This window comes from Castor canadensis, chromosome 7 (genome assembly GCF_047511655.1).
Source record: "Castor canadensis chromosome 7, mCasCan1.hap1v2, whole genome shotgun sequence".
Classification (NCBI taxonomy): Eukaryota; Metazoa; Chordata; class Mammalia; order Rodentia; family Castoridae; genus Castor; species Castor canadensis.
The window spans coordinates 133418167-133436865 of record NC_133392.1 but is presented as its reverse complement, the minus strand read 5'-3'; the positions used below and the strand labels follow the sequence as shown (position 1 = coordinate 133436865).

Sequence of the window (18699 nt, the reverse complement as noted above, 5' to 3'; positions counted from 1 at the left end):
ATCAGGCACAGAAACATGTTCCCTTGCTCTCCATGGGCCCAGCTTTTTCTGATATTAGGGTAGATATCCAAAGGACTGAGTCAATTGCTTAAAATAGTCCAACCAAGCTGCTCATGCCTTGCATATGTAATCATTTCATTTAATGGTTTTCAGTAGTTGTGAGACATGATTTATAAATTCAGCTCAATTTTTAAGAAACAATTAGCTTCTGAATTATCAGGGTGCTTGATTTTTCTTTTTATTCCAATTCTACTTTTTTATTAATGTATAAAATACTTGATTTAATATACAGCAAAGTCTCTGGTTCTACAGGAGGAATTCATCAGAATCACTAATTTGTTATTACCATTATCATGTGTGGTTTTCAGAAATTCTCTGTTTCTGAAGATGATAATAACAGTCTGGCAAAGAAGTTCTCAAATTCAAAACTGAAGTAGGAGCATTCTCTCCTGAAACTACCCCTGAAACAACCACAGAGCCAGACCAACAGACTGCCCAGAGGAGGGGAGCTCCCTGAATATGATTTCTGTGCCTTTTCCTATTGTAGTTTTCCACTGATTTCCCCTCCTTGAGACATAATCTTCTGTTTTACTTTCAGGGAGTGATCTTGTATTTGTAAAATAAGAGTTATTAATTGTCTCTTGACTCCTTTGCATTTTAATTAGACTCTGCAGAAACAACAAAACACCTGTCATCAGAAACTACAGGATCTTTGCAGCTGGGTAGGACAGGCAGAAAGAATCCTGGTGAGCCACCAGGGCAGAGCCTCCCAGCAGGATCTTTCTGCTTTGCAGAAGAACCAAAGTGATTTGAAGGTCAGTGTGAGTTAATCCATTTTATTTTTCACTCTTTCAACAAATGTTTATAAAGGCTTGCTATGTACCAGTGCTTAACACCAACATCATTGGTAAACAGACCTCATCCCTACCCTCATGAAACTTATAGTCTGGTGAGGAAGACAGACAAGTACACAGATTATCTCTAAAACAAGCATCTAATTATTAACCATTATGTCTATAAAGATAAAGTTATATGAAAATACACACTAGAGAGACACAGTCTACTTTAGGGTATCAGAAAAGATTACCTTGAAGAAGTTATCAAACTAAGAAGTGAACAATGTGTAGGGGTTAGTGCATGTGGAGAGGTAGGAAGAAGACTGCCAGGCAGTGGTTTATGCATAACTCTTGAGGTAGGAGTGGAATTGAACATAATATATTCAAAAACTGAAAGAGAGCTAGTTCAGTTGAGCTGCAAGGAGCAAGAGGAAAATTAGTGAAAAATAAGGTGGACGTCTTATCATGCTGGTCTTTGTAGGTCACATTAAAGAGAATAGTAACCAAGAGAGAACAGTAGTCCTCTCTTATCTGCCAAACCAAAAAGGAGTGGAGAGATAACATTCTAAGACCACCAGTTGATGCCTGAAACCACAAATAGTAGTGAACCATATATACTGTGTTTTTCCTGTACATACATATGTACCTTACGCACAGTAAGGGATTAATACCCATACTACTAATAAAATAGAACAATTATAACCATATACTATAAAAAAGAACATTACTACTACTGTACTTTAGGGCCATTATGTGAAATAAGGGTTCCTGGAATACAAGCACTATGATACCACAAAGGTGATCTGATAACCATGGCAGTACTGTGACTAGCTGGTGGGTAGCATATACAACATGGATATTCTGAACAAATGGATGATTCATGTTCCAGGCTGAACAGAGCAGGATGGAATGAGATTTCATCGTGTTGGCTAGGATTGTGGCCCTAGTAGTAGAGTATCTGCTTCACTAGCATGAGGCTTTGAGTTCAAAGCCCAGTTCCACCAAAAAAAAAAAGAAGAAGAAGATTTTATCATGCTATTCAGAATAGTGCACAGTTTTAAACTTATGAATTAATAATTTCTGGGATTTTCCATTTAGTATGTTTGGACCACAATTGACCACAAGAAACTGAAACCTCAGAAAGTAAAACCATGGAGAAGGGAGGATTGCTGTATAAAAGACCAAGAGGCTTCAACCCTGCTAGAATCATGCCATCAACTCTTCTTTATAGAAAAATTAATCTTTTTGCAGATAACTTGCTACAAATCTCTACTATTCAGTCCATTTGTGGGTAGTTTTCTTTTTGTCTGCACTAAGTAAATTTGCTGAGAAAAGTAAATATTTTAAAATTTCATTGCAGTAGTTTAAGCATACACCTTAATATAGTCTGGGGCTATATGCAGATGTCTTCCTAGCCATCCCATCCTTGTACTATTAAAGGACTTGGAAGTACTAAAATACTTCTGTCCCTGTTTTTATGTGTTCAGGATTTACAGGACGACATTCAGAATCATGCCACCTCATTTGCTACAGTTGTCAAAGACATTGAAGGGTTCCTGGAAGAAAACCAGACCAAGCTGAGTCCCCAGGAGTTGACGGCTCTTCAGGAAAAACTTCATCGGGCTAAGGAGCAGTATGAGGCTCTCCAGGAACAGACACGGGTGGCCCAGAAGGAAGTGGAGGAAGCAGTGACTTCAGCTTTAAGACAGGAGACTGAAAAGGTAACCAGAGTGCTGTGATACTTGGTTTTCCAAAATAAAAATTTTGTGCCTATTCAAAAGACAAGGGGAAACTGCCTTATAGAAACCATAGAATCACAAAAAAGGACTGCTTCAGGAGGTTTTTGAGTTAACCTTTGCTTTTACAAGAAACATCAGAAGGACTTCAAGTCAGGAGTGGTTGGTAAAAAGTACATCTTACAGGGCTGGAGGTGTGTCTCACGTGGTAGCGCACTTGCCAATGCAAGGCCTTGAGTTCAATCGCCAGTATCACCACCAAAAAAAGCCAACTTGCTGACTATATACACACTCAGTACTTGACTTTTGTGTGTGTGGTACTGGGGTTTGAACTCAACTTTGCACTTGCTAGGAAGGTTCTCTACTGTTTGAGCCAAGCCTCCAGTCTAATACTTGATTAACTGAAAGAATTTAGGCTGGGTACCTGTGTCTCGTGCCTGTAATCCTAGCTACCTGTGAGACTAAGATCAGGAGGATTGTGGTTTGAGGTCAGTCTGAGCAAATAGTTTGTGAGACCCCTTCTCCAAAATAACCAGAACTAAATGTACTGGAGGTGTGGCTCAAGTGGTAGAGCACCTGCTTTGCAAGTGCAAAGCCCTGAATTCAAACCCAAGTCCCATCAAAAAGAAAAAAGAAATAAAGAATTTAGGGTACGGTATTATCCTGGGGAGGACAAAACAAATGGTATGTTTCTAATTTGAATCTAGACTGGTGATCTAAGTATTAGAGAAAATATCTTTGGAATCATTAACAGGCCACAGGCTATCCGTAGGAAGCCTCTGTGGTTAATGATATGAATCATGGCACTGGGAGAAACTAAAGAGAAGGTAAAGTCTTTTATAGTCTTCTAACCTCCCATTCAGCATTTGCAGATTGAAAAAGATCAGCCTTGGGCTTTTTTTTGGCAATACAAGTGTTTGAACTCAAGACCTCATGCTTGCTAGGTAGGTGCTCTACCACTTGAACTACTCTGCTAGCCTTTTCTTGTGTTGGGTATTTTTGAGATAGAGTCTTGTAAACTATTTCCCTGGGGCTGGCTTTGAACCTGTTTCCTCCTGATCTCTGCCTCCCGAGTAGCTGGGATTGCAGGCATGAGCCACTGGTGCCAAGCCAGCCTTGGGCTCTGACGCTAATGAGGGTGGTAGAGAACATGGAAAAGAGATATAAGTTGCCTGAAGATGAATTTTAAAATATATGAATGTATAACTTGATATAACCTATTTAATTAAAGTACTTGAAGAGCCAGTAAATAGAATTTGGGAGACAAGTTTAAGAGCTAAGTGTTTTGTTTGCCATAGATAAGAATGAAAGAAGAGTGCTTTTCCTTTAGAGAAATGCAGCCAGATAATTAAATGTGACTGTGTTCTTTCTTACTCTACCAAACCCATGTATATATCACTTTTGCAATAAGTAGAAAGGATTCTGTGACATCTTACTGTGGGGGGATGTCAGGACCAACTGATATTTTTAAACGTCAGTTTAAATACTGAGATTTATCCTTTTTTTTTTTTTTCCTGTAAGCAGTGAGATATAGATGTACTCTAGAGATTGTTTTAAAATAATTATTTTCAACAGATTTTAGAAGATACTAATTCTTCTTTGTATGTGAAAAGACTGTTTATATCCAGAATTGGAGCATCACTTTTTCTTTAGCATAACCACTCTCCCACCTCCTTTGCTTAACCTGTGGTTTTATACTTATGTATTTAAGGCATTCTCACTGGACTACCTCTTGACTTTCAGAGTAAAGCAGCAAAGGAGCTGGAAGAGAACAAGAATAAGATTGATGCTCTGTTGGATTGGGTGACTTCTATGGAATCATCTGGTGGACAGTTAAAGACCAGCCTTCCAGAAATGGAGAAGGGAGCCTTGGATACCACTGATAGTTACATGGGGGCAAACCAAGTGCCAGAGAAACTGGACAGGCAATGTGAGGCAATGAAGGTAAGGATGTTAGCTGGAGGAATCTCTTCTGCCCAAGGCAAGTAACCACAATCTCCTTACCCCAAAACCAGGGTGCACTTCTTGGTTTATGTCTTTGATATCTGAGTTGCTTTTGGCACTGTTAGTCGTTACTCTTGAAATACTTCTTCCTTGACTTCTATAGCACTAGTCTACCATAATCATTCTCCTCTTCCTCTGACCAGTTTTTGAAATGCTGTTAGGCTTCCAGGTGTAAAGGCCCTCTTCTTATCTTTCAGAATATACTTTCCTTGGGTAACCACCTCATCTACTCACAACACTTCAGTTACCAGTTGCAGTAATGAAAATATATATATATATGTGTATATGTATATATATTTCTCTCCAGCTCTCATACTACTACTGAGCTTCAAACGAGTATATAAATCCACACAAGTATATGCTCCTCTCGAACTGGAATACCTCAGTCTGAAAAATGGAACTCACATGATACATACCAGCAAATGCCCCACCCCCATCAAAGGTGTTCTCTTTCTTTATTTGTCACTTAGTTGCCTAAACTAGACATCATCCTTACTCTGCCATATCCAGTCAGTCACCAGTTCGATGCTTCTTATATCATTTGCAAAGTCATCCACACTGCTTCATCTCCATTGAAATATTGCAGTTTATACTACTACCAGCTGTCATTTGTGTGATTTTTGTAACTTATACCCAGTCTCCTTGTTTCTTGGTTTTTATCCTCCAATCCATTTCCTAAACTAGTAAGTGATCTTTCTAAAATGCAGTATCCCTGCTTAACCCTTTTTATGGATCTTTATTGCCCTCAAGATTAAGTAAATCCAAACACTTTAACATGGTTTACTGTTCCCTGCCCCATGATCTGCCCCTATTGTTTGACCTCATTGCTCACCTTCCTTCACACCTGGGTCTCCAGCTGCTGATCCCTTTCAGCTCATTAACTGTGCTGTGCTCTCACTCTGCTGAGCATTTGTATGAGCTTGAAGGGCTAGCAGAGTGGCTCAAGTGGGAGAGCACCTGCCTATTGAGCTTGAAGCTCTGAGTTCAAACCCCAATATCACCAAAAATAAAATAAAATTCAGTTTGTACGTGTTTAGAATTTTCTTGCCTCTTCAGTGTAGAAAGTAAAGGAAGGCCCAGCTCTTGGTTCATTTTTATTTAATCTTTATATCTCAGCTTAGATTTTGCTTCCTCTAGGAAGCACTTTTTCCTACTCTCCAAAGTTAGCATATCCTTTCTACATTGTAGTGCTTCTCATTCTGTATTGTACTGTCTGTATTGCCTTCTAGACAGTAGGCTTAAAGGAAACCATTTCTTATCATTTATCTCTACTTATTTATTCATTCAGCACATACTGAGTGCCTGCTATATGCCAGTCATACATGACTGGAAATGAACCATAGAGTCAGTGAGACAAACCATCCTTTGGACATAAACTGAGATGTGCATACGCATTATATTGAGTGATTGAAAAAATATCATATATTTAAGACAACTACAAAATACATGGGTCACATATTTTAGTAGTGGCACCTTTGTACCAAGAAAAAAACTTGGCTTATCAAGAATGCTGTCAGGCAGCCTGTTTGGGCCATTGCTTTATTTTGTATTAATAGAACTTCTGCCTCTTGCATGCCATTTTGTATTTAGAAGATCCATTGTATGTGTCCCCCAAAAGCCTGGTAGTCTTGAAACAGCACAGAGCAAAAATGGTTCTGTTATCACAGGGAGGCTCCTGACACCTCTTAATTAAATAGCATCTCTGCATCAGAAAGAAAACTGCCTTATAGGATAGTAAGAAATCTCTCCACCTCAAGCTATAGACATAACCAAATTATTCAGGTTTTCCTACTGATTGTTCTTTATTTGGGGGGGTTATTTGCCAGGCCCATCACCAAGAATTGCTGTCCCAGCAGCAAAATTTCATTCTGGCCACCCAGTCAGCTCAGTCCTTCCTGGACCGGCAGGGCCATAATCTCACCCTTGAGGAACGACAGATGCTACAAGAGAAGCTAGGAGATCTTAAGGAGCAATATGCAGCTTCCCTAGCCCAGTCAGAGTCAGAGCTGAAGCGGGTACAAACTCTCCAAGATGAGTTACAGAAATTCCTGCAGGACCATAGAGAGTTTGAAAGCTGGCTGGAACGGTCTGAGAATGAGCTGGAGGACATGTATAAAGGAGGCAGTGGCCCCGAAGCCCTTCCCTCCATGCTAAAGAGGCAGGGAAGTTTCTCAGAGGATGTCATTTCCCACAAAGGAGACTTGAGATTTGTGACTATCTCAGGACAGAAAGTCTTGGACACAGAAAATAGCTTTGAAGAAGGCAAAGAACCATCAGCAACCAGAAACTTAGTAAAGGAGAAGCTGAAGAATGCAACAGAAAGATACACTGCTCTCCACTCAAAGGTAAGAGGAGATCCAGCCTCTGGAAACATGACCATGGTAGCCCGCACACAACTGTGGGTGGTTTCTAAGACTCAGAATATGCACCCCAAGACACAGTGGGTGAGCTATAATATAAACAATAAGCAGAGGGTTTTTGTGAACTGTGCAAAAAATGCAGAATGTGGTTTTATGCCTGGTTTCTAGCAGTGTTGGGAGTATGTCTCATAAGTGATGAAAGTTGCTCACCATGCTTACCTCACTGTGTCCTGATCAGTATTTTGGGCTTCCAAGAGACATAGGACAGGAAAACATAAACCAACTGCAGTCAGTATTCCTGGACAGAGCCATGTAGGGTGAATCCTTATCTTCTCACAATCCAAAAGACTCACTTCCTCCTAACCCTTAGAATCTAGACAGTTCTTACCTATCTTATGCTTTCTTTCAGTATCTCTAATCCCTCAAAAGGAACACTTTTTGTACCTCTCAATCAATCCTCACTTTTGCCTGCAACCTGATGTGTATTTCTTTGGTGGCATGTCATATAGTTCATTAAGTTTTCGTGAATATAAAACAAGGGTGAGGAGAACAATATGGAAGAAACAATGAGGACCTCACTAGTAGATGATTGCTTCCCATCTATCCAGGGTCCCTAGTACTACCTTTATATGAAGTTACAGTGAACACAGAGAACAGGGCTAACAAAACAGAGCTCACTGTTGGAGGAGAGAGAATAGGGTTCACTGTTTGGGCTTTGCTCTAGAAGCTGCTGTCTTTATCCTGAGGTATGCTTTCCTTTCTTTCTTTGGTACAGTGTACACAGTTGGGCTCTCACTTGAACATGCTACTAGGCCAGTATCAGCAATTCCAGAGTAGTGCTGACACTCTGCAGGCTTGGATCCAGACTTGTGGCACCAATGTGGAGAAGCTCCTCTCAGATACTATTGCCTCTGACCCTGGAGTACTACAACAGCAGCTTGTAACAACAAAGGTAAACCCAGACTCAGTGTTTGGGTGTTAAGGCTTTGTATTGCAAAGAAAAGCAAATATTTGCATAGATTAAAGGCAGTAGTTGGGAATGCTTTAGACAGGGTCTGATTTCTAAACACTTTGTTCTAATATCTGTGACTATAGATAAACTGATATGTATGGCTATAGATAAACTGAAAATCATTCTATAAAGCTACTTAGTTTTTCTAGGTTCCTAGAATCACCTTTGATTACTCACTTAGATGATCTTGTTTTGTCTTTTTTTCATGGCCAAGCAGAAGTTGCAGGAAGAACTGGCTGAACACCAAGTACCTGTAGAAAAGCTCCAAAAAGTAGCTTGTGACCTCATGGAAATTGAAGGGGAGCCAGCTCTGAACCTTAAGCATGTTCAAGAAAGTATAAGTATGAAACAGTAATAGTAATCCTGCTCCCTGAATTTCTAGTATGAACCTTCGTTCTGCAGTATAGTACATTGTGTCATACAAGTATTGGGGTACTAGGCGATGGGGCTGAGGTCATGAATAGAAATAAGCTCTCATTAAATAGCTCGTCCTCCAGTGAACTGTATTCTTGCATTATTCAAGAACTTTCACCATCTAACTTCAATCCTTTTTACCATCTACCTCCTATCTGCACCCTGCTTCTGGATTTTTTGGTGTTTTGTTTTGTTTTTTATTGGAACTTGGGTTTGAACTCAGGGCTTCATGCTTGCAGAGCAGGCGCTCTATTGCATGAGCCATACCTCCAGTCCATTTTTCTCTGGTTGTTTGGAGATGGAATCTCCTGAGCTATTTCGCTGGGCTGGCTCTGAACTGCAATCCTCCTGATCTCAGCCTTCCAAGTAGCTACGATTACAGATGTGAACCATTGGCGCCAAGCTGCATCCTGCTGCTTTCATTTCCCTAGTAAACCAATCATTTCTAAATGATATTGCCCCTGAAGTTTTTTCTATTGCTTAGTAGATAACATTTCATCATGTTTATTATGCATGATGAAATTTTGTTCATGCTTTAGGATATAGACAAGGGTACATCATGGTGACTATAGTTAATTTATCCTTGAAAATTGCTAAGAGTAGATTTTAAGTGTTCTTACCACAAAAAGTGATGAATTTGTACGATAATGCATATGTTAAATAATTTGACTTAGCTATTCCATGACATATGTGTATCTCAAAATATCATTTGTATGCTATAAATACATATAGTTTTTACTTGTCCAGAGAGAGAGATGTATCTGAGAAGTTACTTCCTTTGTAAAATCCTAACACCCAGTTCCAGTCAGTCAAAAGAAATAAAAAGTATGGAGTAATTCTTCTCTCTCAGTTTCTCTATGGAATATTCCTAGTATCAGTATAGCATTTTCAACTTTATTTTTATGGTTAGTTGTGATGTGTATTCCTCTGCTATGCTTTGTTTTAAGTCTTAAGTTTGTTAAGAGCAGAGACTTTATTTTGATTATCTTTAATCCTTAGCATCTCACTCAATTTCTGGCTCTTAGTAGGTGCTAAATGCTCATTGAATTTAGCTCCAATACTAGTTCCTTTAAGCATATTCCTTCTGTTTGTCTTAATGTCAATTATTATAATTAATATATGCCATTTAAATACATTGTTTTTAAAAGCACAATACAAAAATAGTACCTACTCTTTCTTCTCATGGCCTTGATTTTACAGATTCCATACTCAGCCACTTCCAAAGCCTCTCCTGTAGCTTGGCTGAGCGCTCTGCTCTACTGCAGAAGGCAATTGCCCAATCTCAGAGTGTCCAGGAAAGCCTAGAGAGTCTGTTGGAGTCCATCAGAGAAGTTGAACAAAACCTAGAAAGAGAACAGGTAGCATCACTCTCATCAAGAGTCATCCAAGAAGCTCTGGCCAATAATGTGGTAAGATCTATGTCCTAGGAGTTACAAAAGAGCATGTGTTTGCCATTTGCCATAATAACATAATTTAGAAGAAGTAACAGGAGAAAAATTCAGGTCCATGAATCTTCTAAGACTTAGTGATGATCCCAGTAGCTAATCCATGTAAAGATACTGCTACTGCGGGTGCTGTGGATACAACTCAGTGGTAGAGCAGATGCTTAATACATTCCATTCCCAACACCACAAAAAAAAAAAAAAAAAAAGCTATTTCTCCACAGTTGCCAAACCACTGTTTTCCTGAAGAAAAATGGTGATTTCAAAGTCATTTGGTAGAATGGTTGGAAAACTAAAGGGATAAGATATGTAGAATTTTGCAAGTTCAGTTGTAGTTCTCCAACCTCCTTGAGGAGTGAGCATGGAGTTTTTAATATGTGCTCAGGCTTCCCAAAATAAAGCCAAAAGCTGACTGACTTGTTCTTCATAACAGAAGCTGAAACAGGACATTGCTCGGCAGAAGAGCAGCTTGGAGGCCACCCGTGAGATGGTGAGCCGATTCATGGAGACAGCAGACAGCACCACAGCTGCAGTGCTGCAAGGAAAACTGACAGAGGTGAGCCAGCGCTTTGAGCAGCTCCGGCTACAGCAGCAGGAAAAGGAGAGCACCCTAAAGAAGCTCCTGCCCCAAGCAGAGATGTTTGAACAGCTCTCCGACAAGCTGCAGCAGTTCATGGAAAACAAAAGTCGGATGCTCGCCTCTGGGAATCAGCCGGATCAAGATATTGCACATTTTTCCCAGCAGATCCAGGTGAGGATATACCTGCCATTTTGGCAGAATAAAGGTGCAAGTAGGGAAAAGAGCAAACCAACATTTACTGAGCACCTACTGTGTTGGTCACTCTACTGGAAGCTCTACATACCTTCATCATCTTAGAGAATTATCACAGCCATCCTGTAAACTAGATGTTGTTTGTCCATTTGTAAAACACAGCCCTGATTTATTTTTCACGCATACTGTGTGTTAAACCCAGATCAGCAGACGAACTCAAGTCATCCTAGCTGCTCAGGGATGCCAGTTGACATCCCTGATGTCTTCACCCCGACAGAAGCTTTCATGATTTCTTCTCGAAGGAGAAAAGGGTATATCATAGCCATTTATACTTCATTAGTCAAAGAAGGTTTCACAGACCCACACCCAATTTTCAAAGGGTTTGGGAAATGTCGTCCTACCATGTACCTAGAAGGTGCAAAGCTAGAAACATTTGGTACTTAATTTGACTGTGAAGTAGCCAATTTGAACTCCAGAATGGCTACACCAGCACACATTCCTGCCTCTAGGACTTCAACATCCATCTATCACTGTCTTGGGTTTATCCAACTTTCTTTTCTCGATTTTCAAGTAGGACTTTGTTTTGTTTTGTTTCCTTAATTTTTCAGTTTTATTTTGATTAGTTTCAAACTTTGTAGAAAAGTAGAAGGAACGGTCCAACAGACAACAGCATATTCTTCACCTAGATTCACCAATTGCTGATTATTTTATCCCTCTTTATAAAAATATAAAAGAATGACCATTTCATTATAAATTATTCTTTATGACATGCAAAAGTTTCCCTAAGTTTTGTCAATGAGTAGCAATCAATCATCTACAAGTATATAAGTAAAGTCCTCATTGTTTTCTTTCTTTCTTTTTTTTTTTTTGGGCTGTACTAGAGTTTGAACTCAGGGACTCATGTTTGGTGGCAAGTGCTCTACCACTTGAGCCTTGCTCTCAGCAAGGCTCCATATTATTCACTTCACCCTTATTATATGAACAGGAAGGTTTACTGAATCGTATGACATGTCACCAAAGAAATACACATCAGGTTGCAGGCAAAAGTAAGACTGAGAAGTACAAAAAGGGTTCCTTTGTGGGGATTGAGATGTTGATTAAAGTATAAAATAGATAAGAACTGTCTAGATGCAAAAGTTTAGGAGGAAGAGTTTTTTAGATTGGGAGAAGATAAGGGTACACCCTAGATGCTCTGTCCAGGAATACAGATTACACTCTCTCCTGTGCCTTTTGATATTAATACTTTTCACCATTTTACAGATGAGACTGGAAGCTTAGAGAAGTTTAGTGGTTTAGGATTACAAGCAAGGGGCCAGGCACCAGTGGCTCACACCTGTAATCCTAGCTACTCAGGAGGCAGAGATCAGGAGGATCGCAGTTCAAAGCCAGCCCAGGCAAATAGTCTGTGAGACCCTATCTCAAAAAAAAACTATGGTGGTTTGGCTCAAGGCGTAGGCCCTAAGTTCAAATGCAGTACCACAACCATGATTGAATTACAGATCTTTTTGACCCCTAAAACTTTAATTCTTTTCATTCTGTCATGTCTCCCAAGTCTTCAAACATTTGCTTAAAGAAGAGATAAGATTTTTCTGTAATTTCTAGCTGCTCTCCATTGGGTTGTAGAGGTTCTGCATTTTTATTATTGTGGATTTAATTGACCTAACAAGCATGCCTTTTTTCTTGTTCATACATTTCTACAGATTAGGGAGATTTTCTTCCTGAACTTATAGATATATCTTATCTTTCTTAGTATACTGATTTTTAAGAATTAGACTAGTTAATGTGTTTACTTGTTTGCTGGACAGGAGCTCACTTCAGAAATGGAAGACCAACGGGAGAACCTAGATACACTTGAGCACTTAGTCACTGCACTGAATTCTTGCGGCCTTGCACTAAACCTGTCCCAGCACAAGGTCAGGGTACAGAACCTCAGAAAGGACTTCACAGAGCTGCAGAAGACAGTTCAAGAAAGGTGAGTTTTCACTTGGATTGGTTAGAAAACTATTCTTTTTATTTTCCTTCCTCCTTTACCAGAAATGATGGCATCTGAACTTTGCTGCTGAGCCATAAGAGGTTGAAAAATACATTTTTTAGGCAAAGCTACCTGATCCACTTGATGCTCAGTAGTTTTTCTCTTACCAGCTAATAAATTCCTTCTCAGTTATGGGACTGAGTTCTGCTCTGTATGACCAAAAGCGCAGGTCACCAGGTCAAATAGAATAAATACAGGGCAGCAAGTAGGATTATGACAGAATTTCAAGAGAAAGCCAGGAGGCAGTGGCTCACACCCTGTATTCCTAACTATTCAAGAGGCAGAGACCAGAAGAATTGCAATTTGAAGCCAGCCCTGGACAAACAGTTTGCAAGACCCTATCTCAAAGAAATTCATCACAAGAAAGGGCTGGTGGAGTGGCCCAAACAGTAAGAGTGATTGCCTAGCAAGTGTAAGGCCCTGAGTTCAACCCCAGGGTCCCCAAAAAAATTAAAAATAAAGAGAAAATTTGGAAGAGACTTTTATCAGACATGATTAAGGGTTGTATTCAATTCTGCATGCTTGTTTGGACCACATTAAGTTGTTATTTTGGAGCAGTATCCAAATTCTTTTTTCAAGGCAGACAAAGGCATATATGACAAAGGCTAGCTGAATTTGGCTTACTGTTGAAAAACCACGATTCCACATTAGAAGCCTCCCATGGGTTCAAGAGCACAAACAAAACTTCTCTTGGTTCAGAAGTAAATTTAGCCTAAGGCAGATGACTACCTTAGTGAATAGAGGAAAACAGTTGGTCAAACCAACACTTAGAAGCAGGCTACTTATTGGAGGAATTGAGGACAAAGACCAGGAAGGTTTTGCTTTTCTTCTCCCATACTGAAGGTCTGTCTTCAGCTATATGAGGAACCAGGATCTCTGCATTAATATATGACTGATAGAAATGGTCATTTCCAAAACGTTCTCCTTTCTTTTGAGGTGGTGGACGGAAATGATGTTGTATTAAGGTTTGAACTTAGTACCTCACACTTTCTACGCAGGCACTCTACCAGTTGAGCCACACCTTTGGCCCTTTTTTTCTTTAGTTATTTTTCTGAATAGGGTCTTGCATTTTTGCCCAGAGCTGACCTCGAACTGTTCCTCCTCCCTAGGCCTCCCCATAGCTGGGATCACAGGTGCATGTTACCATTCCTGCCTGGCTTGTTTTGTTGAGATGGGATCTTGCTGACTTTTTGTCCAGGATGTCCTCCCTAATAGCTGGAATAGCAGACATGCACTACCACTCTAGGCCAAAGCTTTCTCCTTAGTTTATTTTGTACATGGGCATTCTTAATCTTGGGCTAGTCAGCTATCTTCTGTGAGCCTCAGATTCAGCGTTTGATTTGGGACTTGAAAGAGTCAAATACCTAAAATGTAACAGGGCTGGAATGGACATCCAAAGCCTGCATTCTTTCCATTGTATCATAGTACCTAAATAGCAGGCACCCTTTAGCTTTCTCATTTTCACTTTAGCCTAGAGTAAGATTGAAGACTTCTTTCTCAAGAAATGTCCAAACAAGGACAACAGATTCCTGAGTTTGATGCTCTCCTATATTATATGTGATTGCTCAGCCAAACTTGCTATGGAGAAGATTATGGGAAAGAAGGGCCTGTTAGGAAACTGATGCCTAGAGTCCCAGAATGAACCCAGTTTTAGTTCATTTTACAAAGCTTAGTCTGGTTAGTAACAAAACATCTTTGTTAACAGAGAGAAAGATGCATCATCTTGCCAGGAGCAATTGGATGAATTCCGGAAGCTGGTTAAGACCTTCCAAAAATGGCTGAAAGAAACTGAAGGGAATATTCCACCTGCAGAGACTTTCATTAGTGCTAAAGAGCTGGAAAAGCAGATTGAACAGTTAAAGGTAGGTAAACAAAAGAGTTTCTAAGAACTTAGCTAGAAAGTAGTTTTGAATACAAACTGATCCCCAGTTGTAATGAGGTGATTTCAGATATTAAATTTGTCTTTCTGCATGAGAATAGAAATTCCTCCATTTTATTCCTATGATTCTCACCTACCCCTACCCAGCACTGAGTGAGCACTATAGCATCTCCTATTTAAAAACAAAACCAAACAAATCATCTGGGAATAAAATCTATAAAGTGTCAGCTTTTTCTTAGATACCTCTCATACTATCATAGGTCATAAAAAAAAGACATTTTAGGGCTGGTGAGTGGCTCAAGTGGTAGAATGCCTGCCTAGTAAGCATGAAGCCCTAAATTCAAACCCCAGTACTGCCCCCCCAAAAAAAGACATTATAAAAAAGATTAGTCAAAGGCTAGTAATTGAGAAGTTTATACTGTCATTGTATGCTTGAGAATTAGACAGACACATGATCTGGAAGCTGAGGAGAAAAGTTGAAAGATACCTTTAAGGTTGGGACCAATCTTCCTCTCACCCACTGCAGAATCCCTTTTGTGCCATCTTTGATTCATAGGCATCCAGTCTCTGCTTATACTTCTGACATATCTTTTTTTTGTTGAAATAGTCATATCTGCTTCTAACTAACATTCAGGCATTCACCCTTACTTTCTCAGAAAAGCAAATTGTATTGTGAGGAGATGAAAGGGAAAAGTTTGATTACTTTCATAAAGCTGATGACAGGAGCATTTGCTGTTGGAATTCCCTAGGAAAAAAATTTCCCAACTTTCTTGATTCACAGTGCTCTTACTGTTTCAAAAATTTTTTTCTTGATACTTCCAAAAAAAAAAGCCAACCTAATATTTTCACATACTAAGTATTCAGGACCAAAAATCTTAACAGTAGTTTTTCATGTGGTATCCAACAGCTGTCACTATATTTCCCTGAAAAACTAAAATATCCCATGTGTCAGTGTATAGTTTTGGGACTGAGGCACTTAGAAGTTAAGAGCAATTAATGAAAGATTTGACAAGCAGTGACTGAGGATCATTTTGAAATTAGGCTGTGTGACTTACTAGATGTTGATGGCATTATATCTTTCTCTGCCACTTCTTTACAGCTTAGAGTCAAAAACAAAGTAAGTAACTTGCCAGGGATATCAACTGTGAATCAAGGAAAACTAGATACTTTGAAATGAGTAAAATCCTCCTGCTCTGGGCAAACTGTTTCATCTCAGAGACTTAGCATGACCTGGTATTTTTGTCTTAGAGCAGATGCCATTTAATGGCTTTCTGTGGTAGATCCAGTTCTGCCTCAAACCCAAAATAAAGTTCCTTTTTTTTTTTTCTTGGTAGCACTGATGTTTCTGGTGTTTAAGCACAGGGCCTTGTGCTTGCTATGCAGGTGCTCTACCACTTGAGCCATACCCCCAGCTCCTAAAAGTATCCTTGATAAATGCAAAATATAGCCTGTGAGTCTGTATTTCTCTGTGTCTCAATATTTTACCATCTGGTTGCCATTTCCACTCTGTTCTTTTCATACATGTTGCTCCCTTTTGTCCACCTGGCAGTTAGATGTATCTCCTTGTTCTTTCTGAGTTCATTGACTATGCATATTTCTATAATAACATTTATTACATTGTGATGCAATTGATCATCTGAGCCCTAGGTTGCTTTAGTAACTGTGCATTAATCCTATTTTGTATCCCTTGGCATGTGCCTGACCTATAGTAAATGCCCAATAAATACTTGATGAATGAGCAAATAAAGCAGTAGATTCTGAAAATTCTAGGACCTTATCCTCCCGTACTTTGGCTGACTAAACCAGGATCTTGAAATGACTAAGTATATGATCATGGTTCTTACCACTTGTTAAAACTTTGGGCAGTATATGTAGAACAATTGTCCCTACTGATGAGAAGAAGGCCCCCAGATGTTATATTTAGCCATTTTGTGTTTTAAATAGGGTCTTCTAGCTGACTGGGCAAATAAGGGAACTCTGGTGGAAGAAATCAATTGCAAAGGCACTTCTTTAGAAAATCTCATCATGGAGATCACAGCACCTGATTCTCAAGCCAAGACAGGTGAGTACAGACTCTTCAAAACATCATTCCTTGTTTTTGTCATTTGGAGATGCCTTTTTATTTCATTAAAGTTAAAATCAAGATTAAATATGAAAACAAAGAGGCCACAAAGCAGTCTTCCCTCTCAACCTGATCTCTTGCACCTTTTGCTATATAACATTGTTCCATTTTGTAAAATTCCTTCCCAAGATGGGGAAAGTAAATGGACTAGTATTCCCACTTAGAACTGTTAAAGAACATGGAAGAGTTAAAGAAGGATTTTTATCTTGAGGACTTTTTCTCTTTTGAACGTGTGGATGGGATAAGTATGCATTATTTTTAAATTGAATCAGTCCTGGATGGATATGAATATGATATCCAAGGAAAAGCTAGGTATTTGGGTGTCAGTATTGATATATCAGAGACAGGTACACTTCTTTGAACAAGGTGCAAAGATGGGGCCTGGATGTATGTATAATCTTTAGCTATAAATTAAACCTTTTAAGCAAAATCTAATATGAGCTCACAGTCACTTGCTGATTGTTAATTGGGATCAAATTACAATAATGCACTCCTATAAACACTTAAATACTTAAGGAAAAGTTTACTTTTGTTTCCCCTCATGAGAACAGCTACTTTTCTTCAGTAGTCTAAAGTTTAAAGATTTCTTTGAACTATCCAGAAGTGACAGTATTTTCACAGAACTGGTGATTCTTATACTTTAATATATAAACTTCTAAGTTCAGTGAATTATTTATCTGTGACTAGATCAGGCATCTATACTTTTTTTTCTCTAAAGGGCCAGATAGTAAATATTTTAGGCTTGCAGGCCATAGGTTTTCTGTAATAATTATGTTCCTCTGCCATCATGATACAAAAGCAGCCATAGATAATATAAATGAATGGGTACAGCTGTGTTCCAATAAAACTTTATATACAGAAACAGATGAAAGGCCAGATATGGCCAATATGCTACATGGCCAGGTGGCTTCTGGTCTAGATCATTTTTCATACTTTTTCTTTTAAGCACTGTAGTTTTTGGGTTTTTTGTTTTGTTTTGTTTTTTGATTTATGGAGTTTCTTAGAGGGTTTTGGTACTAGGGAATGAACCAAGAGCCTCATGCATGCCAGGCACACATTACTATAGAATCTTTTTTTTTTTTTTTTTGCGGTACCGGGGCTTAAACTCAGGGCCTACACCTTAAGCCACTCCACCAGCCCTTTTTGTGTTAGGCATTTTCAAGATAGGATCTCATGAATTATTTGCCCAGGCTGGCTTCGAACCGCAATCCTCTTCATCCCTGCCTCCTGAGTAGCTAGGATTACAGGTGTGAGCCACCAGCGCCTGGCTCAAATATAGAATCTTTATAAAAAATGAGTCTGATATATATGGTTTATACCTATATTCCTGGCTACTTGGAAGGCAGATATAGGAAAGATCGCAGTTTGAAGCTGGCCCAGGCAAGTAGTTCACAAGATCCCCATCTCCAAAATAACCAGAGCAAAATGGTCTGGCTCAACTGGTAGAGCGCCTGCTTTGCAAGCACAAAGCGCTGAGTTCAAACCCCATTCCACCAAAAAAAAAAAAAAAAAGAAAGAAAGAAAAAAGAATCTCATGTAGAACCCTATCAATAAAAATTTGGGTGGCATAAATTTCCCTTATAAGCTAAATTAAAGAATTTATCTCTGATGAAATCTATCAGTGAGAATATTGAGACTATCTTGACAAATATATAAACAAATATAAACTTGAAAAAGAGGATAAGTGAAAGACAACTTCACCAAATGATTTATTTTTAAATTTTGTTTTGTATTACATCCAGAAAATATGGTTCACAGAGGCAAGTAGTTGCAAATGATTACAAATGTTTTTAAAAGTTCTCTAAGTACACTTGCTAGCAAGTATAGCACCCTAGGTTCAATCACCAGGACTATTAAAAAAAAAAGTTTGCTTTACAATCTCATAATACTGCTTAATTAAACTGAACTAGAAACTTAAAAGTGATGTAACAAGAAACTTTTGCTTCCAATTAAACCACAAAGAATATTCAATAAGATATTCATTATTTTCTTAAACATAGAAGACACCTAAAACTGACATTTAGAACAAAGGGTATCTATAAACTGGCATTTTCATGACCCTAAAGTGTTAAGAATTCTATTATTGTACA

The 18699-nt window shown here is 38.9% G+C and overlaps 1 protein-coding gene across 33 annotated transcripts in view; it reads left to right on the top strand.

Annotated features, from left to right (window-relative positions):
• Macf1 (microtubule actin crosslinking factor 1) overlaps positions 1-18699 on the top strand; it is a 358063-nt gene that overhangs the window by 241599 nt on the left and 97765 nt on the right. For all 33 annotated transcript variants that reach the window (XM_074080499.1, XM_074080502.1, XM_074080517.1 and 30 more), the window contains 11 exons: positions 666-815; positions 2324-2557; positions 4316-4516; positions 6403-6921; positions 7712-7888; positions 8166-8289; positions 9563-9771; positions 10238-10555; positions 12382-12548; positions 14314-14470; positions 16432-16549. In XM_074080499.1, coding sequence (XP_073936600.1) covers positions 666-815; positions 2324-2557; positions 4316-4516; positions 6403-6921; positions 7712-7888; positions 8166-8289; positions 9563-9771; positions 10238-10555; positions 12382-12548; positions 14314-14470; positions 16432-16549 — 2374 coding nt within the window. The remainder of the gene's footprint in view (positions 1-665; positions 816-2323; positions 2558-4315; positions 4517-6402; positions 6922-7711; positions 7889-8165; positions 8290-9562; positions 9772-10237; positions 10556-12381; positions 12549-14313; positions 14471-16431; positions 16550-18699) is intronic.